Source organism: Dipodomys spectabilis, unplaced genomic scaffold (assembly GCF_019054845.1).
Source record: "Dipodomys spectabilis isolate Male_0828 unplaced genomic scaffold, ASM1905484v1 ptg000342l, whole genome shotgun sequence".
NCBI classification, from domain to species: Eukaryota; Metazoa; Chordata; class Mammalia; order Rodentia; family Heteromyidae; genus Dipodomys; species Dipodomys spectabilis.
Genome location: NW_024871019.1, coordinates 1552608 through 1577773, shown reverse-complemented (window position 1 = coordinate 1577773; position 25166 = coordinate 1552608). Strand labels below are relative to the sequence as shown.

The 25166-nt window shown below is 47.0% G+C and overlaps 2 protein-coding genes across 4 annotated transcripts in view; both read right to left on the bottom strand.

Moving 5' to 3' along the window:
- Nucleotides 1-5881: 5881 nt before the first annotated feature.
- Nucleotides 5882-25166, bottom strand: part of Nmnat3 (nicotinamide nucleotide adenylyltransferase 3) — a 78256-nt gene continuing 58971 nt past the window's right edge. The window contains exons 10-11 of one of the 3 annotated variants that reach the window (XM_042665734.1): nucleotides 14275-14280; nucleotides 5882-5914 (exon numbers count right to left, since the gene is read on the bottom strand). Coding sequence is in view for 2 of the 3 variants with exons in the window: in XM_042665741.1 (XP_042521675.1) it covers nucleotides 21611-21672 (62 nt within the window). In the remaining variant the exon portion in view is untranslated. Of the gene's footprint in view, nucleotides 5915-14274; nucleotides 14281-21578; nucleotides 21673-22667; nucleotides 22744-25166 lie in introns of those variants that run through there. The other 2 variants (XM_042665741.1, XM_042665743.1) reach the window with 2 other exon arrangements.
- Rbp1 (retinol binding protein 1) lies at nucleotides 8572-21438 on the bottom strand. Its single transcript, XM_042665745.1, has 4 exons — nucleotides 21271-21438; nucleotides 20598-20776; nucleotides 9525-9626; nucleotides 8572-8823 (listed from the first exon to the last, which is right to left on the bottom strand). Exons 1-4 carry the CDS (start codon nucleotides 21341-21343, stop codon nucleotides 8770-8772), a joined length of 408 nt encoding a protein of 135 aa, XP_042521679.1. The 5' UTR covers nucleotides 21344-21438; the 3' UTR covers nucleotides 8572-8769.

Sequence of the window (25166 nt, the reverse complement as noted above, 5' to 3'; positions counted from 1 at the left end):
AAACTTTTCAGTCCCTCCTTCTTAAGTCCTAAAAGTCTATAGTTTCTTCTAAAAGACTTTGGCATAGGGTATTGAGAAAATGCCTGGTTTTATTTTTTTGTCTGTTTAGTGAACTGGATTTCTCTCTGTCTCTTCTCTGATGATGTCTGGTGCTGCTGCTGCTATCCTTTAGCATCCAGAGAAACATAAGGGTCTGTCTCTGTTCTGCTCCACTGGTTTCTTTGCCTGAACTGTGTCAAAATCAGTGTGACTGTCAATGTGGCTTTGTGGTGTATCTTAATATGCTGGGTGAAGGGTCACTAGCCCTTCACTGTTCTTTATAAGGACTTGGATATTTTTGGACACATATTCCTTCAAATAACCCTCAGAGAATTTACTTTATTCCAAGAAAACATCTGATGGGACCTTCATTTCGTACTACATAAAGCTTATAGAGGAACTAGTGAAGAATAGAAACCTTTGCAATGTTGCATGATCCAATTCAAGAATGTGGATTCAGCCTTCTTCTTCTTTTTGCACATCTTTTGTGTCCTTTGGTATAAGTACCAGGGTTTCCCCATATACATCTTGTGTGGTTTTGCTTCTGTTAGCTCTAAGATCCTTAGCAGATTGCTTGCTCTTGTGAACAATCTCATGTTTTCAAAATTATTATTTTCTAGAAAGTTATGGATGGTGTAAGACAGTGCTGTTGGTTTTCCTAGGTTCTTCTTATATCTAGAAAACCTTGTGAATTCTTTTTATCTGTTCTCTTTTTAAATTATTTTAGTTTGTGTGTATATGTATGTGTGCCAGCCAACATTGGTCTTGAACCCAAGGCATCAGGTTCTTGCTTATCTTTTTTTTTTTGCTCAAGTCTCACCTCCACTTCCCTCTTACCAGTTCTAATAGGTTAAGAGTTTGTTCTTGTTTTTTCCTGGATAATTATTTATATAACTTCAAATAGTGACCACTTAAGATGTTCACTTTTAGCCCTTACACCTGTTATGAAAAGAAAAAAAAACCTGTTCAACATTAATTTGATGAACCAGAGCATTATCTGTAAAGAAAAAATTATTAAGCTCATTCACCTACATAAATGTAAATATATTAAATGAATATAATCAGGATATGTATTAAAAACACATCATGAACAATGAATCCATGTATCCAAGAATATAAGGACATTTGAATGTATTCTGCTATTGTTAGTGTTTCAGAGGAGACAAATCATACAATATTGAATATCCATTCCTGATTCTAAGTTAACAAGAAACTTAGTACAACAGATATCATGGCTAACTTCTTAACATGACACAGTAGTATAAAACCAGCCAGCTTTATTGGCAAAGCAGTAAAATCAAGAAAAAGCAAGGATATCTAGTATCATTGCTATTATTGAATACTTTTCTGGAAAGATAGGCCATTGTAGTCAGACAAAAAATTGTGACTAAGGGGGCAAAGCTATCTTTAGTGGGAGGTGGTGGATAGGAGTTCCATGAAACCTACTGTTTCTCCACCAAAAAAGGAAGTTCTGAAAACCAATGATCAGATTCCCATTCCCATAACTTTAGCCAAGAGTCGAAACTTGGACAGATCCATATGTAAAGAATCTGAATCTGTCCTTCTTTGTTCAAAACACAAGCCTGTAACTGAGAGGGAGATTTCAGCAAGCACTAGAGCGAAACCCAACTATGTACAAACCACTAGAGAAATGGTTATTTTATTTCTGGAACACTTCAAGTATAAAAAGAACTACTGAGGATTCATAAGACAGACAATGAAAGTGACAAGAGAAGTTAGATGGTGGAATACAAAGGCAAGATCATTCAACCATGGGGCAGAAAATCTGAACAGATGTTTCTTGGTATGATCTGCTTTTCTTAGAGGTCAGTAAGTATCTTTGTCCATGTTACAAAATTACATGAATATGTTAGACAGAGGAAACTCAAGTTATGTAACAATCCTTAAATCTAGAATGTATACAATAATATGGAGGTAAAATTTAAAAAAAAAAATCAGTGAGCCTGTATTCAGACTTAAACATCTTTCTTTTTTTATATAAAACTTTATCAATAGGTCTGACATGCAATGGGAATAACAGGTCTAAACATTATTGATTGACTTTTCTATAAAAAAATGAAAAAGAGCCCAGCGCCAGTGGGTCATACCTGAATCCTAGCTACTTAGGAGGCTGAGATCTGAGGATCACAGTTCAAAGCCAGCCTGGGTGGCAAAAGTCCATGAGAAACTTACCACCAATAAACCACAGAAAATCGTAAGTGGAGCTGTAGCTCAAGTGCTAGAGTGTTAGCCTTGAGCTGAAGAGCTGAGGGAGAGCACCCAGGCCCAGAACTGAAACCCCATAAAGGACAAAAAAGAAAAAAGAAAAAGATAAGAGCCTGTGGTCAATCAACATTTTGAAGAATAATGGAAATATATATTGTTTTTGTTCAGTATCATCAGGTAAATAATACTAAGACTCAGATAAATACAGGAAAATGCAACAGGAATATTTTATAAGAGAGAGAGACAGAGAGAGAGAGAGAGAGAGAGAGAGAGAGAGAGAGAGAGAGAGAGAGAGAGAGAGAGTATAGTATACTGATCCTGGGGTTGAAGGCTCAAGGTTAACACTCTATCACTTGAGCCACAGTGTTATTTCTGGCTTTTTTGGAATGGTTTATTGGAGATAATGCATTTCATGAACTTTCCTGCCTGGGCTGGCTTTGAACTGCAAGCCTCAGATCTCAGCCTCATGAGTAACTAGGATTACAGGTATGAGCCATGGACACCCAACTAATTTTTTTCTTAAAATTAAAACATGCAGAAAGCAAAGCACTGGCTGTTTTTCCTGAATTTCTGGTAAACTATAAAGTTTCTTAGCCAGGTGCTGGTGGCTCACACCTGTAATCCTAGACACTTAGGAGGCTGAGATCTGAGGATTGCTATTCAAAGCCAGCCCTGGCAGGAAAGTCCATGAAACTCTTATCTCCAATAAACCACTCAGAAGGTCGGAAGTGGTGCTTTGGCTCAAGTGGTAGAGCACTTGCCTTGAGCTGAAGAGATGAGGGACAGCGCCCAAGCCCAGAGTTCAAGCCCCACGACTGACCAAAAAAAACCCACAAAAAACAAAAAAACGAAAAAAAGTTTCTGAGATATTTACTTTGACAATGGCTTACTTGTACATATTTAACCTAGAAAAAAAGTGAGCATCTTTTTCTGATATGACAATGATTCTCATACAGCCCTTATTTTCAGCATCTCTACAAAATAAAAGAGCAAATCTTCGTGAGATTTCCTGGAACCCTCAGGGAAATCTCAAAGATGATTTGAAGTGTAAAATGTTAAAAAAAAAAAAAGTCCCAAAAGCTTGATTTTATTTTCTTCCTGTTATCTTAGCCCTAATTTTTGGAAGACAAAAATCCAAAAAGTTGTCGGAGGAGATTTAGATGCTTGCCTGAGATACTGAGACACAGTATTTGGCTATCTGTTGAAGCAAAGCAACCAAAAAACCATTTAAAAAAATAAATCCAGAGGGCACCATGGTTGAAAGGAACCTAATTCTTTCATACCTGAGGAGTTCTTTGTTTTCCCTTTCTCTTTTCTATCTCTTGCTTTTTATTTTCCTCTCTGCCTTCTCCTTTCATCTTTTTTATCTGTCATCTATTACCTAGACAAGGCATGAGATACAGAATGTAAAATTACCCAGATGGGTTACACAGTTATTGTTTCCCATGAAGACTGCATAGAAAACAAATCTGTGTCTCACTACCCTGGTTTCCTAAAAAAAAAGAAATTCCCAGTTTTAATATTGAAAGTTCCAAATCCAAGAAATTCTCTCAGTCACAGGCCGACTAGGAAGGCTGGTCACCCCTAGAAAAGGTAGCCACTCACATCACAGATGAAGGTGTTCAAAAACCAAGGAAGCAAGCCCATTAAAGTTTAGCAGACTGGGCAAAAACAAAAAATGTTAGCACATTAGGGGGTGGGGGTAGGGACAGGCAATAGTAAGGATCGAATCCAGGGCCCTCTGCACACTAGACAACTAATCTATCAGCATGCTACTTTTTTGGGGGGGGGGTCGATTGTGGGGCTTGAACTCTGGGCCTGGGCACTGTCCCTCAGCTCTTCACCTCAAGGCAAGTACTCTACCACTTGAGCCACAGCGCCACTTCGTTTTCTGGTGGTTTTATTGGAGAAAGAGTCTCATGGACTTTTGCCACCCAGTCTGGCTTTGAACCTGATCCTCAGATCTCAGCCTCTTGAGTAGCTAGGATGACAGGCGTGAGCCACTGGCACCAGCTCAGCATGCTATTTAAGATAGCATGCTAGGCATCTGTTCTTGCCATCTTCAAAGAAAGAGTTCTTTAATATTTCTCCCCTTAGGTTTTTAAGGGAGATATCAACATCTCCCTTAAAACAGACCGTAATGATAACACAGTATCTAACGATGATATAATACTCATCTTGCCTAGGAAGGATTTTTTCAGCTGAGTCTTGAAAACCAGGTAGGGTTAGTTGGAGGCATGTAGGTATGTATCAGATCTATGGTTGGTTATAGGAATCCTTGAAGGTTACCAATTAGGGGCCGCACCCTCTCAGAGGCAGCCTCCTCTCTGGATCAAAGGTCCCACTTCCTGCTACGTGGCAAGAAGGTTTCCTAATATGATCTGGAGTTTCTTGGAAGGACTATAAATGATGATGTGGTCAAAGCTGGGCTGATATGGAGTTCAGACTGTTAATTAACTGACTGGCACAGTCTAGCACCCAGGATTCAGAGAATACAGGGTGAATAGGGGAGGGAGAGGTGAAGAGAGAGGAGAAGAGCACTTGACTAGGTCCTTCCTGTCTGGAGAGAGTTTGACAGAAGACATATGGTGATCAGATGGGTAAAGAGGGGTCCCAGGGTGTGCAATCGGCAAGGGGTTCTTTCCTTCCAAGATTGCAGTGGCATTACACCAGTAGAATCACTAGGAAAGAGCCAGTTGAGAAAGGCTTCTTAGAGGAGGTGCTTTTTCAAAAATTTTCTATGCACGTTCATAGAAAAGAAAGCTTTCCCCTCTCACTACCCCCAGAAAGAAACAAGAAGCATATTCACGCAGTATGGGAAGCATCACTTCAGGAGACAAGTCCAGTTTAAACAGAAAGAATGTGTCCAGGAACTCCACAGAAGAGACATAAACAGGCCTAACTGTCTAAATGAGGGCAGATGTATGTGACAAGAATCAAGGTGTCATGCTAGGTGCTGGTGGCTCACACCTGTCATCCTAGCTACTCAGGAGGCTAAGATCTGAGGATTGCAGTTCAAAGCCAGCCTGGGCAGGAATGTCTGTGAGACTCCTATCTCTAATAAACCACCAGAAGACCAGATGTGGTGCTGTGGCTTAAGTGGTAAAGAGCTCCCCAGCTCAGGGACAGTGCTCAGGCCCAGAGTTCAAGCCCCATGATGAAGGAGGAGGAGGAGGAGGAGGAGGAGGAGGAGGAGGAGGAGGAGGAGGAGGAGGAGGAGGAATCAGAAGCAGCAGCAGCAGTAGAAGCCGCCGCCGCCGACACTGGGCAAAGGCACTTCCTCAAACTTTCTCCTCCCCTGACCATTTGTCCCGTGTCTCAGAGATCAAGGTCAGAGTCTCAGGTTCTTTTAGAAGCAAATACAGAGGACAGTTCTTCTTTCCAGCAATCTCCCACAATGCACCAGTACCAACCAAGTGCTTGCCTGGGCAGCGTCCCTGCACCATCTAACCTTTCTAAATACCCCCCCCCCCCCCCAGCTTGCCGATTCCTGTGTGCCACACTGCGTTCTCTATATCTGAGGGTCCTGGAGTTGCAGTCATCTGGGACACTTATTCAGCTCCTGGCCCCAAGCAGGTGACTGGTTACATAGTTACAGGGGAAGGAAAGACCCTGGGGGGTAGGGGGGGTGGGGGGATGGATGGGGGTGGCTCAGGCCTGTAATCCTAGCTACTCAGGATTCTGAGATCTGATGATCACGGTTCCCAGCCAGCAATGGGCAGGAAAGTCCATGAAACTGTTACCTCCAACAAACTACTCAGAAAAAGCAGAAAGTGGTGCTGTGGCTCAAAGTGGTAGAGCGCTAGCCTCGAGAAAAAGAATCTCAGGGACAGCGCCCAGGCCCCTTTATTGCCTTGTGATTCTTCTCTCCTTGCTCCAATGGGTTGCAGAAATCCTAGGCAGGCTCTATCATGTAAACACCTCATTCCAATATATGCTTCTGTATTCAAGTCCTTTTTTGTTGCCAGTCACTGGGCTTGAACGGGCCAAGGCGCTGTCCCTGAGCTTCTTTTGCTCAAGGCTAGCACTCTACCACTGAGCCACAGAGCCCCTTCTGGCTTTTTCTGTTGAGGTGGTACTGAGGAATTGAACACAGGGCTTCATGCATGCTAGGCAAGCCCTCTACCACTAAGCTACCTTCCCAGCCCTGTCATTTTCTACTGTTTCCCATTTTCTACTATGTGTCTTGGGACCTGGGTCCTCTCTTCTCTAGGTCCGAGTTCCTCTCCATCTTGACCTTAGTCACATCTCCTTTGGGCTTTAAGTAATTAAACAAATAAGAACCCTACCATCTTCACTCTGTCCCCTAGTTATTGGTCTGTCTGGGATGCCAAAGAAATAACTTGAGTTAGCTCACGCCTCAGTCTTGGTTAGCGTCTCCTTTTCCTAGCTCCTTGGCAACCAAGCTGAAATGTGGCCTCTAGGAGCGGGCACAGTGTTTGGCATTAGAGACTCTGCTGTTTTGTTTCTCCCCTTCAGGTCTACTGAGTGGAAAGGAGGCCTTGCCCCAGCTGGTATGTCATTGACATGAGTCCAGGGACCTCACATAGAAATCCTTCTTGGTTCCCATGGAGATGCTTGTCAGACTGCATGGAATAACCCTGATCGTATACCTCAAAGTTTCTGTATCAGTTACTGCTGTGTAACAAATGACCCCCCGAAACTTAACAGTTTCCAACACCAATCCAATCACCTCATTGTTTTACAGGTAAGGAATCAGAGAGATTACCTGACTCTGCTTGAAAGATGGCTCTGAGGCTGCTAGAGGCCTCTATTACTCTTGATGTGGGTCTCTCCACAGGGCTACCTCATGACCCAGCAGCTGGCTTCCTGCAGATGGAATGGTCCAAGATGAGTGAAAGGGAAGCCACATCCTTTTACGACTTTGCTTTTGGTTAAAGCAATAAGGCTTCACTGACTCGACCTGAGAGAGAGACGTAATAGGAGACTACAAGGAATAACTTTGGCAGTCTTCAGGTGGGTTGTATCCCTCAGCTGGAGGCTCACACCTGTCATCCTACCCACTCAGGAGGCTGAGATCTGAGGATCGCAGTTTGAAGCCAGCCCCAGGCAGAGAAATTCATGAGAATCTTTTTTTTTTTTTTTGTCGGTCTTGGGGCTTGAACTCTGGGCCTGGGCGTTGTCCCTCAGCTCTTCAGCTCAAGGCGAGCGCTCTACCATTTGAGCTACAGCGCCACTTCCGGTTTTCTGGTGGTTTATTGGAGATAGGAGTCTCACGGTCTTTCCTGCCCGGGCTGGCTTTGAACTGCGATCCTCAGATCTCAGCCTCCTGAGTAGCTAGGATTACAGGCGTGAGCCACCAGCGCCCGGCTATTCATGAGAATCTTATCTCCAACTCATCAGCAAAACCTAGAAGTGTAGGTGTGGCTCCAGTGGTAGAGAGTCAACCTTAAATGAAAAAGCCAACCAAGAAGGCAAGGCCAAGTTTGATCCTCAGCACACACACACACACACACACACACCACACACACACACACACCACACACACACACACACACCACACACACACACACACCACACACACACACACCACACACACAGCTGAGAGTCAAGTGTTCATTTTTGGAACAGGGTTTCCAAGAAAGGCATGCAGGGGAACTGTCTGGCTCAGGCATCCCATTCATAATTTAGCTTTCCAACTTCTGATATTATCTCCAAATGAAGTTACACACTGGAGCTGGTAGGGAGACCATCCTGGGACAGGGCTGCAGCTTCAAAACTACGCACTGCAGGTGGGCAGTTACCAACCATTTACATTTTAGTGTGAATTTGAGGCTGCTCTCTCTAGTCTAGAGGAACTTGAAAGTAATGCTTCTTCCAGAACCCTAAATAGAAATGCTTAGTGTCAGCCCATCAGTGAAGCGGGGATGGTCTTGGGGGGTGATGCATGTGTTTAAGACACCTGTGAAATCAAATCTAACAGGTAATTTGCTTTTTGATTACAGTTTTAATTCACTGAAGCTTGGGGCTGAAAAACCTGCCCATTCCATCTTATTCACCAGCAACGACAGAGCCTCCCTTTTGTGGGTGATGTGGATGGGGAAGCCACGGTCTGTCAGTTGGACCATCTTGATTCTACCCTTTGTGCCCAAGGGTGTCTGCTTATATGGTACTTGCTACACTTCTAAGATACTCACTACCCAGATAGAGTGTAAGCCTCACACACCCCATTTCCGTGTGCCTAAGCTTCTCCCCCTGCCCACAAGGCAGCATTAGAAAAAAGCTAGTCTGGGCACCCCTAGAGAACACATGTGCATAGAGGACTGCAAAGCATTCCCCAAACAAACACTGCAACAGAGACCACTTTTATTGGGATGACTGCAGTTTAAAAAAAAATATGAAGAGACAAAGCAGAGACAGGCTCTGCTAATGGTTGCCTCGTGGTGGGGTGGCCGGATATTTCTGCCTTTGCTGTGCAGAGGAAGATCCAGCCCATGGTTCCACGCCACCCTTTCCTCGAGACCAGGACTGTCAGTTGGGGACTCAGTGCACCTTCTTGAACACTTGCTTGCAGACCACTCCCTGCGCTCTCATCTCCTGAAACAGAAGCAGACAGTGGTTGAGGACCAGACTGTTGAACTTTCGACAGTTCCTCAGAAAGTTCACTGATAGAATGGAATCAGGAGGGGTCAGGCTGTGCGTGCAGACTCAGCTGGCTGGGACAGGCAGACAGGGTTCAGACTGACCAATGGAGCCTTCCACCAAGGAGCTTTAGAAGCCTTAGGCTAGAGTGTTGCTAGCTCCAAAGACCCAGGCCCAGGGTATACGGCTCTACAGGTAGCTGCAGACCAAAGCCAGATCATGTGAGATTCAGTTATGTACCACAGCTGCCTGGGGTGGGGGGCACCTAGCAGGTGCTCAGAGATTAGAACCCAGGTCACCCAGACCAGGCTCTGTTTCTCTGCATGTGTTTCCCAGGCAGAACTGGGAACAGCCACGATCGAGACCGCCTCCCCCGCCCCCAGGGGAGGGACAGGGTGAGCTGAACCCACTACCAGAGCTCAGGAAAGCTCCACAGACCTACACTGTCATCACATCTCAGAGAAACCTAGAGAATACTCCTGGCCCTGGGGCCTGCCACACTTGGTACAGCATACATAGACACCACGTGGCAGACGAGCCAGAGAGCAGAACCAAGGTCCAGCCACGGTAGCTTGTCCGTTTTCCACGTGGACCTTGGCAGTGTTAGGACCAGCGGGTCCTTGACTAGGACCATCGGGTCCCTGACCAGGACCTACCAGGTGCAGCTCGTCACCCTCGACCCACTGGGTCCAGCCGCGCCCCTCCTTCTCGCCCTTCTGCACGCACAGGAGCTTGTCGCCGTCCCAGCTCACCGTGGTCTGTCAAATAAGAACAGTGGTCACTTCTGAGCAAGCAGCTCCAAGCAGAGCTGGGGGAAGGGAGAATTCCCCCCAACCCTCAAAATCCAGGATGAGCTCTAGCCAGTTTTATTGTAGAAAAATTTGGCTGACCCTGTATTCTCATGTCTGCAAGTCTAGCTACTCAAGAAGCTAAGATCAGCCGGTGGCCGGTGCCTCACGCCTATAATCCTAGCTACTCAAGAAGCCGAGATCTGAGGATTGCCGTTCAAAGTCAGCCCAGGCGGGAAAGTCCATGAGACTTTTAAATCTCCAATGAACCACCAGAAAGCCAGAAGTGATAGAGTGCTTGCCTTGAGTGAAAGTGCTCAGGTACAGTGTCTAGACCCTGAGTTCAAGCCCACAACCACCACTACTACTACTACTACCACCACCACCATCACCACCACCACCAACAACAACAAAAAGAAGCCAAGATCTGAGGATCATAGTTCAGAGCCAGCCCAGGCAAGAAAATCTGTAAGATTCTTAGCTCTAATTAACCACCAAAAAGCTGGAAGTGGAGCTGCGGTTCAAGTGGTAGAGCACTAGCCTTGAGTGGGTGGGCCATTCCTCGCTAGAGGATATCTTCCCCTCTTTCTCCTTCCTGCCACCCAGTGGGCACCAGCCTTTCTTCTAGGCTTGCTGACCACTACTGCCCTCTGCTGCTGGGATTTCTTTTTTTTTTTTGGGGTCCGGTCATGGGGCCTGAACTCTGGGCCTGGGCGCTGTCCCTCAGCTCTTCAGCTCAAGGCTAGTGCTCTACCACTTGAGCCACAGCGCCTCTTCTGGCGTTTTTCTTTTTGCTTATGTGGTGCTGAGGAATTGAACCCAGGGCCTCAGGCATGCAAGGCAAGCATTCTACCACTGAGCCACCTTCCCAGCCCCTGCTGCTGGGATTTCTTCTGTAATGAAACTTCCAGAAAGAGACAGGTGGAAGAGGGAGGAGTATCTTGCCCAGCTTTGCAGAAAAGGAATGTCTAACCTCTGCTCTTAGGGTTCTGTTTATAAAGACGGATTAGATTAGGAAGATGGCTCCTTCTCCCTGGTCCAGAGGACTCTAGCACTATGACAATGAAGACCATGCCTTTTAAGTCAGGGCACAACATGGCCAATGTCTGACTCGTGGGTAAAGACTACTGTTGATCTTACACCACAAACAGGGCAAGGTGCCTGGTTCAGTGGGCAGCGCTGTGATGAGAAGGAGGACCAGGCAATGAGTCCTCCAGTGCTAGTTCTCCCTCTTTCCCACATAGTTTCCAGTGCCCATGCTGGTTTCTTTTGCGTTTATCCAGGAATCTATTCGGCATGCTCCCGACTCCTATCAGAGGCACAGGAGACAATCACTTGTCCTCAGGTATGATACACCCATTTCTGTCTCTTGCTGAAATGTCAATCAATGAGCATATCTACACCCTATTGGAAAATAGGGAGAAAGAAAAAAACCTCAATGAAGAAAATCATAAAATGAGTTTGTGCAATCCTGCTTTCTCAGAGGTAATCACTCCCACATTTTGGTGTATTTCTGACCAGTCTTCTATAATTTTTTTTCTCTTTAGTATCAACATACATTTCAGCTTTAGGAAATTAGGATGGTTTTGAATGCTCATTTCTTCATTTGTTAAAAGCCATTTCCCACTTCCACAAAGATTCTCCATAAGCATTATTTTAATTGCTATATAATACTTAGGAAATGGCTACATCATTTCAGGGCTCAGTATACAATGATGGGAATGAGGGACTCTTATCCAAAAATAATTAAGATTTTTAAGACAGCAGCAGAGCAGCAGCAGGGCATTAAACCAAATGACAAGCTTTTATGATCACCAGGCCCATAAGGACTATGTGGTCACAGGTCCATGAAGCTGGCCCTGGAAGTATATCATGCGTGTGCACACACAATTATTTAGCTGATTACCTATTCGAAGACATTTAGGTAATTTACATTTCTGTGCTGCTACTATTAATAAAGCTTCCTTGGACATGTACAGTTTTGAACAAATTATTTCCTTAGAATACAAGCCCACAGAAGGAATTGTTGGACCAAAGAGTAAGCATATGTTTATTTTTTTGTTCTGGTACTGGGGCTTGAACTCAGGGCTTTGGGCTCTCCTCTAGTTTGTTATCTTCTCTACCACTTGAGCCACATGTTCACATCTGGCTTTTTGCTGGTTAACTGGTGATAAGAATCTGATCAACTTTCCTGCCCGGGCTAGCTTTGAACTTCAGATCTCACCTTCCTGAGTAGCTAGCATTATAGGCATGAGCCACTAGTGTCTGGCTTGAATGTGCCTATTTTTAAGATTTCAGATAAGAATTGCTAAGAAGATCTCCCGCAGATTCACATCTGTTTACTCTGCAATTCTGCTGGCAGAGAGCCATCATGAAATGGTTTTCATTAGTGGGAAAACAAACTTTGCTCATGCCACCCTTTCTAGATCATTTGTCTCCTTTTCTTTTTGGCAGTACTTGAGTTTGAACTCAGGGAAAGCATTCTTCCACTTAAGCCACACCTCCAGGCCTTTTTTTTTTTTTTTTGCATTTTTATTTATTTATTTTTTATTTTTATTTATTTATTTTTGGGTCCAGTCATGGGGCCTGAACTCTGGGCCTGGGCGCTGTCCCTCAGCTCTTCAGCTCAAGCGCTCTACCACTGGAGCCACAGCGCCACTTCCGGCTTTTTTCTTTTTGCTTATGTGGTGCTGAGGAATTGAACGCAGGGCCTCAGGCATGCAAGGCAAGCGCTCTACCACTGAGCCACCTTCCCAGCCCCTTTTTGCATTTTTAAAAAAGACATTGACTTTTTTGTGTGCCAAGCCACGCTGGACCATCATCCTCCTGTTTATCCTTCCTGCAAGGATGACAGGCAAGTGACACTGTGCCCGACATTTTATTGGCTGAGATGCGGGGGGCGGGGGGATTGTGAGGGGGTGTCTCAAAACTTTTTGCCTGGGCTGACCTTGAACCTCAATCCTCCCAATCTCCACTTCCCATACAGCTTGGTGGACAGGTGTGAGCTATTGACACCCAACTAACTAGTCTTTGTTTAAGCAGATGTTCTACCTAACACTACCTCATGAGTAGTTGTGGTTCTCGAGGCTAGTGGTTCAGTTTCCCACTTTATTATCTAATGTTCATGTTTAGCTGGACCTTCCTCTCCTTCTTTCATTCCTTCCTTCTTCCTTTTCTCTTTTTTTTTTGGTGCCAGTCCTGGGGCTCAAATTCAGGGCCTGGATGCAATCCCTAAGCTTCTGTGTTCAAATTAATGCTCTACCATAGACATAGCTCCATTCTGATTTTTTTGGTCATTAATTGGAGACAAGAGTCTCACAGACAGACTTTCCTGCCTGGGATGGCTTTGAATTGTGATCCTCAGATCTCAGCCTCCTGAATAGCTAGGATTACAGCTGTGAGACACAGGTCCCTGGTTAGGTTTTTCTTTTTAAGTTTCGTATCTTGTAGAAATAAATCAGCCATTTCCTAGAGGGTTGGACTGAGCCTAAATGGGTTGAGGATGTAGTTCAGTGCATGTGTAAGGTTCTCGGTCCAATGGCCAGCATTAAAATAGAATACAACAGACAAACAACAAAGATTTACCTTAAGGAAAGGAAACAAGAAAGAATAGAAGCCAGCCAAGTTAGGGAGATTCATATCTTCAATTAGCCACCAGAAAACCAGAAGTATGCTGTGGCTCCAAGTGGTAGAGTGCTAGTCTTGAGCACAAGAGCTTAAGGGCAGCACCCAGGCCCTAGGTTTAGGCCCCATGACCAGAAAAAAGAAACAAGGAAAGAAAGAAAAGAAGGAAGGAAGGAAGAAAGGAAGGGAGGGAGAGAGGGAGGGAGGGAGGGAGGGAGGGAGGGAGGGAGGGAGGGAGGGAGGGAAAAATAAAAAGAGAGGAAGAAGAAAGAGAAAAAGGGGGGTAGAGAAGGCACCCACTCATCAACAAAAGACAGTAAAAATGTTGGAAGGGGATGAGGAGCGAAAGCAATTTGCTTTCTTGTAACTCAAAATGTAAGTTATCATTACAACAACCTTTCGAGGCCCTACGAACTTACTCTGTTGACCTTCTTCAGAAAAGGGTCTTTAAGAGGCCATTCCATTTCCTCCAGTGATCCACAGCATCCTGTCCTAATGGGGGACTTCCACACAGGCGGATGTCTCTGTCACTTGAAGTGACAGGGAGTGACAGAGACCAGTACTGCCCCCCTGTCCACCTCCCTTGTCCTGAGCTCCGAGACCCCACCTTAGAAATGAAGCCCTGATGAATGCAAACAGTGGAAGGGTCACCTTCAACCCAGCTCCCCTGCAAAAGTCCTCACTCCAGAGACCACTGGGGAACACAAATGGGAAGCTGCTTAGCAGCAGAGCTGGTGTAACTTAAAAAAAAATAACAAGAAGAACAAAGCAAACGTCTATCTCAGCGGCTGTGTCAGCAGCTGAGAGAGACCTTCCCACTGATGGGTGAAGACAGGTCTGCACCGCTGTGACAAGGCACTGGCATGACAAAAGCCATTGTTTAGCTGCCCTGACAACTCAGAAACCCCTGTCGGGCCTGCTGCACAGGACCAGTGACACAGACAGCCTGGCTTCCACAGATGCCCCTGTGACCCTGCACCCAGAGATGCCTCAGAGTTCCTTTGCTCAGTTCAGGTGACTAGTGCTGGTGGCAACAAACGATTTCCACTAAGTGGAACCATCGTTTGGCAGTTCCCTGGCATCGGCATCGGAGGCAAATGGCGGGACATTTATTTAAAAACCCCAGAGAACAGGGGATGACACAGTACTTCCCCCCCTCCAATCTCTCCCGACATATGACTTCTATCCAGCCCTGCCAGGCCCTCTGACTCTTGGTTATGGTTCGGGAGCCAGATTATATATAGAAGGCGAGACCCTGCCTGCCCATGGTGATTCTACCTGCAAAGGCCCGAATCAGGGACTCCCTCTGGAGTCTCTCTGCTCTTTTAGATTTGGGGATAGGATTTAAAAACCAGACAGTAAGCAGAGACTTTGTATGCGTGCTGTCAGCTGCAACAAGCAATTTACATTTTTCCTCCTGGAGTCTGATTTGACCCTGTGCTTCTCCCCGTGAGAGTTCTCCTATGTTCTTGGGAGAGTTTATTAATGTGGCCTTGGGGGTTTGTGTTAAATAAGCCATTTTGTAGGGAAGGCAAGAGAAGACACCAGGAGGCTAGGCATTATGCTAAGAGCTTCTCACCATGTTTCGCTGAATCTCCAAGCTCTGGGGCTGATACCAATTAGGCTTTTCTAAAAAGTTTCCAGCCTGTCACCTAGGGACCAGGAGCTGAGCTGTACTGGTTACCCAGTTCGGATTGAGAAATCCTGTGTGGCCAGCCTGAGGGAGGAGATAGATGGTGTCTCTCTCCTTCTGGTCTGTCCCTGTACAGCTGGCAATTGCTTAAAAGCAGCACATTCGGGGAGGAAAAGCCAACACCAGGTAAAAGCAGATTAATAAATGTGTAAATTAATAAAGCCTTAGCATATGGACGAGTAATAAGTTGTTAAAAACAACAAATAGAACCCCAATTGGGCCTTTGTGTGCAGAAGAGGACACAATTCCACACTGGGCACCAGTGGCTCACGCCTGTAATTGTAGCTACTCAGGAGGCCAAGATCTGAGGATCATGGTTCAGAGCCAGCCTAAGCAAGGAATGTCTGTGAGACTCTTATGTCCAGTTAACTACAAAAAAGCTGGGAGTGGAGCTGTGGCTCAAGTGATAGAGCATCAGCCTTGAGAAAAAAAGCTAAGGGACAGCCTTCAGGCCTTGAGTTCAGTCCCAGTATAGGCACCAAAAAACAAAACAATACAAAACAAAGAAAACAACAACAATAATATACAATTCCACCACAAAGTTAACAGCAAATGACAACATGGCCTCTTAAGACAAACAAAATGGAAAGAGGCAATCAGAATCTCTAGAGATTCCTTGGGGTCTGTGATCTTTTTTTTTTTACTCATTACACAGTATGAGTTGCCACCTCAGAAAACATGGCATGTGGTGCCTAACAAACCTCCAAACCTAACAAGCCAGTATGCCTTCATTTTTTTTTAAGCTACTTTGTATGAATTTTATTTGGCTGCTTTAATTCTTCTTTTCTTAATCCTCAGAAGCAAGCTGCCAACACCAATTTCAGAGGTCAGAGAACTTTAGCTGCAACATAAAAGAGATCCTGTGTTGCTCGCTTGGAAACGACCCAGCTGAATGCCGGAGTGGAGCCCGGGTAAAGACAGCTCTCCGAAAATCCTACATCCAATGGCATTCTAGTTCTGCAGGCCCTGGGGTTCATTTCACCACTCGCATTGCATTTGTTAATAGAAGAACCCAAAGATTTCTTTAATGGGTCAAGATAGGATCAGAGAACTGGCAAGAGTTTAAGACAAAGTGTTAACAGGGGCTTGGCAGATTTCATGCATTAGCATATATAATTAAATGGCTCTCTGGCTGTCTGGTTGGATAGACGGATGTCTACTAAGGAAGGCAGGGAGGGAAGAGGAGGAAACATAGTTTTAAAAAGGATTCTGGAGATTTTTAAGTGCTGATGTGAAAAGATGCCTAGGAATGTCATTGAGTTAAAAAAATATATGCAGAAAAAGTGGTCCCTTTCTCTTTCCTTCTCCCCCCTCCCCCTTTTTATTTTCTATTTTGGATAGAGATATTGAGCAGTTGAGAAGTCATCAGATAGCTTATGCACTGATGAGGACTTCAGATAGACCCGCAGCAGCACAGGTAATATCTAGAGCATGGGAATGGACCTGCTGGGGGAAGGGATCCTTCCCTTTTTTCAGTCTGCACTGTTGTGCTGTTTGAACTGTTTTCCTTTTATAACAAAAACAAAGAAAGCAACAGCAGGGCCGGGAGCTGGAAGTGGAAGGCAGGGCCTGCAGAGGGGTCATCCTGAGTTCAAAGCTGGATATGAAGGCAAGGCCACAGCCCTGAGAGGAGGTGCCAGGCCTGAGCGAACAAAGCAGCCTCCTCCAGGGAGAGACCCTGACCTGGGTGTCCACCCTGGGATGACAAATGGCCCTTCTGTCCCCATCACACAGAGCCAGGCTCACGGCTGTAATTCCTGGCTGGAGCTCAATCTCCTTCCACAAAGAGCACTCACTCTGCAGGGAACTGGGGACAGAAAACAAAAACAAAAACAAAAAACAAAAAACCCTGAATAATTCGCAGGGAGCTACTACTAGAGGTTGAAGAGCCTTCCCTGGTCAAAGCCCCACCTGACATAGCCCGATGTTTCCCTAGGCCTGAGACTACTTGGTAGTGGATAAAAGATAGAAAAGAGCTTAGGACCCATTGGGCCCAGCATGGTCTTTCCACATGTCCATCAAAACCATGAGCCCTCATATGTGTGGGGCTGGTACGATCTGGATAGACCAGCCTGGACAGGCAAGCTGAGGGACTCAGGGCCACACAGGCTGGAGTCTGTACCCATTGCTGGGGACAGGCCACCTAAACATCTAAGAGTTTCTGTAACTCCCATGGGGTCAGATGAGGGACTAAACCAACAGGAGAGCTATCTTATTTCCCATAGACAAACTAGTAGAGATTAATGCCTCTGCTGAGTATCTTTGGCTCACACCTGTAACCCTAGCTACTCAGGAGGCTGAAATTCAAGGATTGAGGTCAGAAAAGCAGCCCAGGCAGGAAAGTCTGTGAAACTCAACTCCGGTTAACCACAAAGAAAAAAAACACAGGCCGACGTGGAGGTGTGGCTCAAGTGGTAGAGCACCAGCATTGAGTGAAAAAGCCAAGTGAGAACAAGAGCTCTTGAGTTCAAGCCCCAGTACTGAAATGAAAGAGAGAGGCACTTCATTCCCACAAAGCAGCATCTTTTCACGTGTAAGCTGCCAACAGAACCAGTCCCTCACAGAAGTTTTGGTTTACAGCCCTAGGCCACAGCTGGGACTGTGTACCTCTAAGATTCCCTGGCCAGCTGTTGCTGCTCCCGCCTGGCTCCTGGACCTCAGGTTACCAAGTGTGAGCAATCTGCCCTTCTAGAGGGAGCCATGGTGATGCCAGAACCCACAAGAGCAGGACAGATGGGCGCCGAGTGTTCCTATCTCTTTTGACTTACTTTTATAAGTACTGTCCAAACTATGATATTTTCCCCCTATGAAATCTTAGAAGATTTTGGCCATCACTGGCAATGGACGGTAAGATTTTCTTCTTCTTCAATCAATGTGCAGGCCAAATACAATACATCTATAGGCTGGATTCCACCCGCTGGCTCTGGCTCTAGAATGCAGATAACAGTTCTCAGGGAAAGGAGGCAGGGTGAGAGATCTCAGAGCCAGCCACCTCTGGTCTCTTTGTGGAGGAACACAGGCCTGAACACACTTCAGCAAGGCATCCCTCACACCCCCTGGCAGGACCCCATGAGTCTCCCCTTTCCTTCTGTCACGTCTAAAACTCCAGCTACGCATATTCTTTGCAGATTGAACCTCTCTCACCTCTGAACCCCACTTTCAGTCCTGCCCCTTCTGATCTCTGGGCCTCAGGGTGCATGCTTGGCTGGAACATGCTATCCCTCTCTCTAATTTGTCCTAATCTTCACTTGCCCTTAAGGCTCTAACTGGCTGTCATCTCTTTGGGACCACTGCTGCTCACTCCCCGCAGCTCTGATACTCCCACCATGCACTAGGCTACCAGGACCCAAAGATGTAAATCTTTGTCTTCTCCTATCGCCTGTGTTCACAGCGTTGAGCCTAGGGCCCCAGTACTGGCCATGTTTGAAATAACATTGACCAGACACTGTTTTCCAGGCTTTGGCCTCCTCATCTCCTTCTAGTTTGCTTCCAGTTATTTCCTGTCTCTGTTCCAAGCCTCAGCTCAGAGAATTGCTTGCTATGAAAACCATCCCTGATCTTCCAGATCAAGGAGGAGGGAGGGGTGCTTATATTGTGACTGACTGCTTTAGTTCCCTCCCTTTTCCCAGGCTACACTGAACTCTCATTGACTCGGGACAGCAAAGAGAGGGCAAGCACCACAAAACCCTCGCAGGATCTCCCAGAATAGAAATAACCAAAACACAAATGAAGGATCCGAGGCGAATTGGGGACTCCTGCACTGAGATGCGAACATATTCCTGGCTGGTGGGTTCTGAGGACGTGGGGCAGAAGGCAAGGTAGTGAAGTCATTTGCCCAGCATACCTCCAGAAACTCAGTCTAGCCCCTTGCCTCTCTTCTGAGCACTGTCTCATGACTGTTGTGTGTCAGTATCTCAGCCCCAGTTACTGTGCATTCTGAACTTTAGGGATTGCGACATGCTCTGTTTTTCCTGTGCCTGGAGAGGTGGCCAGCGTGTGACAGAAGCCGTCCACACGATGGCTCATCCGTCCTCCCTCGGCCACTCAGGGAACCTCCCTGAGGCCACACAGCAAGGAATGCTGTCTATAAGCAGGGTTGAAAAGGGCATGGAATAGAATAAGGGGTAATAACATACACCTTGAACAACACTGCCCGCCTCCCAGCAAGCACACGATGAATATTGATGAGATTCATTGTTAGGGGATCCATTGGTGCCTTGCTTGTTAATGGCTGATGAAGGGGAAGCATGAAGGTAATAAACCAGCCAAGAACAAGCCGGTGACCCCCAAATAAAGGTATGTTCTGGAAGTTCCCCCAAGAGGGAGCTGGGAAACAAGGGACTGCCCTTATAGGCAGAGTTCCATGCACGCAGTGGATGGGCAAGGTCTTGCCCATCCTGAAGGTCTTGCCTTCCTGAAGGTTTCCCTCCCAGACTGCGTCTCCCCATTAAGAGGCCTTGGGATGTTAAGGCACCATACAACACAATGTTTCTCTACAGCAATCACACCTGAAGCCCCTCCAAGGCTGACTACTGTCTCACCATCATCCCACATGGCAGACTCAGAGGCCAGGGTTTCTGCAAAGGTTACTAGCAGGGGTGCAGGGTGGTAGGTGATGGGTTTCAACATGAGAAGGGTTCAGATTCTCGTGAGTCTCTTGGTCTCTTTGAGCCTCAGCTGCTGTACAACATAGTGTTAATGATCCTCCCCTCGCTGGTGGTGGTAGAAGGGACAGATACCATGCAAAGCAGCCACAGGCCTTCCACAAGCACCCCTAGCTAAGGGGGGAAGTGGGGGGTGAGTGAGGCCAACCCTGAGGACAAGTATAAATCAGTTCTGGACCCAAGACTAGGAAAGAGAGTCTGGGGCATCCTGACCTCCCAGAAACCCCGGAATGTTCATGGAGACCTGGGGCTGGCCTTCCGGAGTCTGCTGTGGTAGTGCTAATTGGGGTCTTGGGGTCACCAGCTTCCCATCCTTGGAAGAGGAAGAGCTCAGGGCTTTTGCCCTTCCCTGTTGCTACTTTCTCTGGCCTGGTTGCAGAAGGGGGGTGGGGGTGGGGAGGAGACTGACCCAATGGGTAATCAAAAACCAAGTTGGGGGGGGCAGGACAGGCAAGCCAGAGGGCTTACAGGTAAGATCCAGGTGACCCCTGCCCCCTAGAGTGGCTTTGTAGGAAGTCACTGGAATCTGACGCTCAGAGTGTCCCCTGAATTCCCTTTCTTCCGCGCCCATCTTAGGAGAACAGAGCTGGCTGCCTGGTCTGGAACTGCAGCCCACCTGGCCCTCCCTTTATGTCTCAGAGAATTTGCTCATCTGTAAAATGGGCGAACTCTCACCTCCTTCAAAGGCTATGCAGTTCTGCTGAAGTCACAGTCTACAGCACTTGGCAGGATGCCTGGACAGGGAAACCTTCGCTGCCTCCCCAACTGTACCATCCGGTTTGGAGGTGGCGGGGGAGGGGGGGGAGGAGGCCTGGCTGAGGGGGGTGCAGCCTCCCCTGGGGCTGGGAGTGGGCAGATCGGCAGTCCCTCTGAACACAGGGGCCCTTGTTCTCCTCTGGGATGAAGAGGCCCGGCCCCCACTGGGCAGGAGACAGTCAGGAATCCTTCAGGAGTTCTCACCATGCACTTGCGGTCATCTATGCCGGTCAGGTCCTCCTCGAACTCCTTGCCCACCTCGAAGTCCATGATGTAGTTCCTGAAGGTACTCAGTGTGCGGATGATCATGTGGTCGCCTTCCTGCACGATCTCTTTGTCCGGCTTCAGCAAGTTAGCGATTTTGCGCAAGGCCACATTGACATCTTCAAGGGGTTGTGATAGTGGTGGTGGTGGTGGTGGTAGTAGTGTTAAGTGGGGGGAACAGAGCGGCAGAAAGTTGTCAGGAAAACTCAGAACACCCTCCCCTGCTCCCAACAAGACTGGGGAACCCTCACTTGCTGTGGACTGCCTGCATTGTAGCCTGTTCTGTGCCAAGTCCTCCTCCTCTCCCCAGCTCCGGGACACACACACACACACACACACACACACACACACACACACACACACACACACACACACATTGGCAACCAAGTTTTTGGCCCTTAGAAACAAAAATTTAGCAATCCAAGTAAGTCCCAGCTTTGCAAATGAAATTACTCATCAGCCCTGACAATCCCGGATCCTCCAAGTTGCAGCCTGTGGCAGGCAGTGCTCCTTCTGGAAGGGGGAGGGAGGTGGCTGTGGTAGGGAGGGGTAGGGATGGGGGCGCAGGGGTGGGGAGGGGTACTGGGTTCCAGGGGGGGAGAGCCAGCCTCACCAAGGGCACGCAGGTACTCTTCGAAATTCTCGTTGCTGAGCATCTTCCAGTATCCAGTGAAGTCCACAGGCATTTCGGGGAGTGACGGTGTGAATGCCGTGGGACACAGGTCGGGTGGGTGCTACTCAGGGCTCTGCTAGGGAAGCAGCTGCTGGTGTGATCCTGGCCGGTGGTCGCCCCGGAAATGAGGGGGGTGAGGTGGGGGGGACTCATTGAAGGAGGCGGGGACAGCTGGGTTCCAAGCACGCACAAAGCACGGCAGGAGGATCCATTGTAGCCTTCGCTCCTCCCCCCTGGACGAGGGCGGGGTGCCAGGGAGTTGGAGGGCCAGGTCTGTCCTCTAGCTGGAGGCTACCTTCGGTTTGGTTCGGAGAGGGGGGCCCTTCTCTCGCTTCTCCTCCCCTGTAAAAAGGAAAAGAGATGGTAGGAGGGTAAGGTTGTATTATTCACCCTAACTTCTCAGTTCTGGGGAGAGGAGGGCAGTGGGGGTGGAGGGGGCGGGGAGAGGATTCCTTCAAATGCTTACTGTGAACTTTCAACCCTAGGCAGCTACTGGAGGGCTGTGCAGTGTAGGAGACTGTGGGAGGGGAAGAATTGAGGTGTGTGTGTGGGGGGGGGAAACCCTTCTCTACTGTCCCTCCAGAAACAGGAAAGCAAAAGTTGATGTTATTTGAAGTGCCTCTGGTGGGGGAGGGGGAAGCTCTGGTGTGGGCTCAGGTTAGAGACCCCAGCTTTATGCAAATGGAAGCAATCACCTCTCTGGGCTCTCATCTCCACAGGGTTCAGTGCTTAGCCTTCTCTTAATGTATTCCCGCTGCTTCCAAGGTTGTACAATGGAAGTCCGGTGGTTGTGCAGAGGTCCCATTGTTTATCCTGTGGGGTTCCTGCTAACTGACATTTAGGTGGTTTCTGATTCTACCGTACCGCCTGGAGGATCACCAATCACATGTCACCTGCCACCCCAGCAAGCGTGTCACAGCGCTTGAAAACTGCTGTCTTTGCCACCGAGGAGATGACATAATCACAGTGGTTGACTTTTCGACCCTCTCTTAAATTGCTTGGCACACATATCATACAGCATAGGTGACAGTAGTGACATTTTCTCCACCCCCACCCCCAGCTGCATGACCCTCTTTCCCCTAGGGAGGAAGCGTCTTCCCTTGGGGAGTGATTTAGTATCCTTTGTAAGATGTTTATAATGCATCTTTAGATCCCAGAGCACCCCACAAAGATGCCTTCAGACATAGTGTGGCCAAGCTGGGAGGTGGGAGCAAGACCACCCTGGTCTGAGTGTTATGGCCATACCTCCATTCCCTGCGTCGTCCCCCCCCCCCCCCCCCCCCCCCCCCCCCCCCCGTCCCAGCCCTTTCTACCTGTCCTTTCTCCAGTTCTGGGCTGCTCAACTGTGGTAACTGGCTGACATCACGTTGCTACTTCTCAGTCACTTAGATTGGAGACATGCAGTGTGGTTCCCTGTGTTCAAACATGGCTCTGGAGCTACATAGGACAATGGCCGGCACCAGTCTTCCCCTGTCCATCATCCCAAATGTGTGTGAGCTTAATATCTAACCTGGCCGTTTCCTTGTGTTCACCATGGTGGGGAAAGAGAGGCCACAGCGTCCTCATATTGAGGACCTACTTCTTTGACTGCCCGATTCGTGAATATTCACAAATGTAAATGAGGTACTACACTGACAGGTCCCAGAATCTTAAACCCATTGGGGGAGGTGGCTTGAGCATTTATGATGTATTTCCTGAGTAGAAAATGGTTGTGAAGAGTGAACCAGCGGCCTTCTATCTTACCTCTCATACAATTACATGGCAAGCATTTCTATGGATTATGACACACTATATGAAAAAAATCTTCCTCTCTCCTCCTCCCTCCCCTTCCTTCCTCTTGCATTCATTGGATGTGGCCACGTCATTCTGACATCATTGCTTCCTTCTTCTCGGCTCCTTCTCTGACTCACAATCACATTGTGTGATTACATTGTGACCATCCAAGATAATCCAGGATAATCCCCCCAATCTACTGATCTTTAATTTTATCACACTGGCAAAGCCCCTTTTTCTCTGTGTTAGCTAGCTTTCCATTAGTATAGCAAAATACCTGGATGGCTATTACTTCTCACCCTTGTAATCCCAGCTACTCCAGGAGATGTAATTAGGAAGCTCAAGGTCAGAGGCCAGCAGGCATAAAACATGAGATCCTACCTGAAAAAGAGAGGGGGGGGAGAGAGAGAGAGAGAGAGAGAGAACTAAATTCTGAAAGAATGGGAGTGTGGCTCAACTGGGAAAATTGTTGTATAGCAAGCCCTGGGTTCAATCCCTCCGGGTTATTTTGGCTCCCAGTTTTGGTGGTTCCAGTCCAAAGATCCGGTAGAACCCTGGCTTTGAACCTCTGGCAAGCAAGCCTAATGGTAAAAGTGAAGACCAGAAGTGCTAATGAGCCAGAACGATTGATTAATCAGATGAACGAATTGGAATGACAGAGTGGAGATCAGGCTGAGGTTTTACCATCCCTTTCAAGGGCATACTCAGTGACCTATGAGCCTCCCTCAGTACTCTGATTCCCAATAGTTTCACTCCAAACACAACACTAGGGAAACAAGCCATTAGCACACTGTCTCTTATGAGACCTTAATTCAACCACAGCAATAACATACTTGCAGGTCTCCTCGTTAGCACACAGACACCTCTGGGAGGGCTTGTTAATCAACTTGCCCATCAAGGACCAAGAAAAGTATCATTCAGGTAGTGAAAAAGAAGCTGGGATTACAGACATGAGCCATCATATCTTGGCAACACAGGTCTTTTATAGTTTATCTCTCCATTATTCAACAGAAATGTACTATATTATCTAACTGTTCCACTCCTGTCTTAAACAAATGATAATATCATATGCACACAATTTCTCACAGACAGACCTTCTGTATTTTAAGGAAGACCATAGTTTTATTTATTTCACCCTGCTCCTTCAGATTAAGTGGAGTGACGCTCTAAGGCCAGCATCCCTTGGAGAAGAGAGGCATTGGGGAAAGCAAGAGAGATGGGGTGGAAGGAGCCTGGAATCTTCGCTCATAGTTCAGGATTTTGCAGAAGTAATCGTTATGACTATATTTGGGGCTTTGTCCGATGGTAGAATCTTAGATAAGAAGAGACACTCTTCTATGTTCTCCAAGGAGAATGAAGTCTGGAGAGATCTTGTGACTTGCTCTAGGTCATGTGGGTAGAAACCAGGACTGGAGTCTGAATCTGTGTCTCGCCACCATCTGATCCCAAAGTTCAAGATCTTAACCCCATGTTTTGGTCTTCCAAGTGAAGGAAAAAAATCCACGGGGATCCCAGCCTGTTGGCTGTGATAAATAAACCTATAGCAAGGAATCCCAGAGAGGAAATAAGTCTCCCAAGCCATCATTAATATGGAAGGAGAAGTTTAATCCCATGTGAAATAAAAACACAGGGCATACAATCGAAGCAGAAAAATCTATAAACTATTAAAGATTAATGTACCTTAGTGAGGCTCCGACCAGATTTAAAAAGAACAAATCTCACCAGAGTAGTGTTTTTGTGATCTGGGGGCAGACTGAGACAATGAAGAGATGAAAGGGAAGCCACTGGTCAAACACACATTGATTTTCAGGAAGCACGTGACTCGATCCTCTTAGGCCTTCCGGTATGTGATTACAGATCGGGGCTCATGCTGACCTCTGACCAGGAGAGATCACACTAGGGCTAGCTCCCAGCCCCCAGCCCAGGTCCTGTCTTCTGAAAAAGCGATAGAGCAAAAACACGGTTTTTTATTTTTTAAGACACCCATAAAAAGAGAACACATAGGAGCTGGTTGACTTGGGAACAAAGATTCTTTTCCTGATGTGTGTGTTGGGGGAAGAGGG

What these genes read in the sequence shown, in the direction of transcription:
- Rbp1 (XM_042665745.1), bottom strand. Translation starts at nt 21,343, where the DNA reads ATGCCTGTGGACTTCACTGGATACTGGAAGATGCTCAGCAACGAGAAT. An exon ending in TAGATGACCGCAAGTGCATG is followed by an intron (nt 9,627 to 20,597) that starts GTGAGAACTCCT and finishes CTTATTTGACAG; the next exon opens with ACCACGGTGAGCTGGGACGG. An exon ending in AGGGTGACGAGCTGCACCTG is followed by an intron (nt 8,824 to 9,524) that starts GTAGGTCCTGGT and finishes CTTCTGTTTCAG; the next exon opens with GAGATGAGAGCGCAGGGAGT.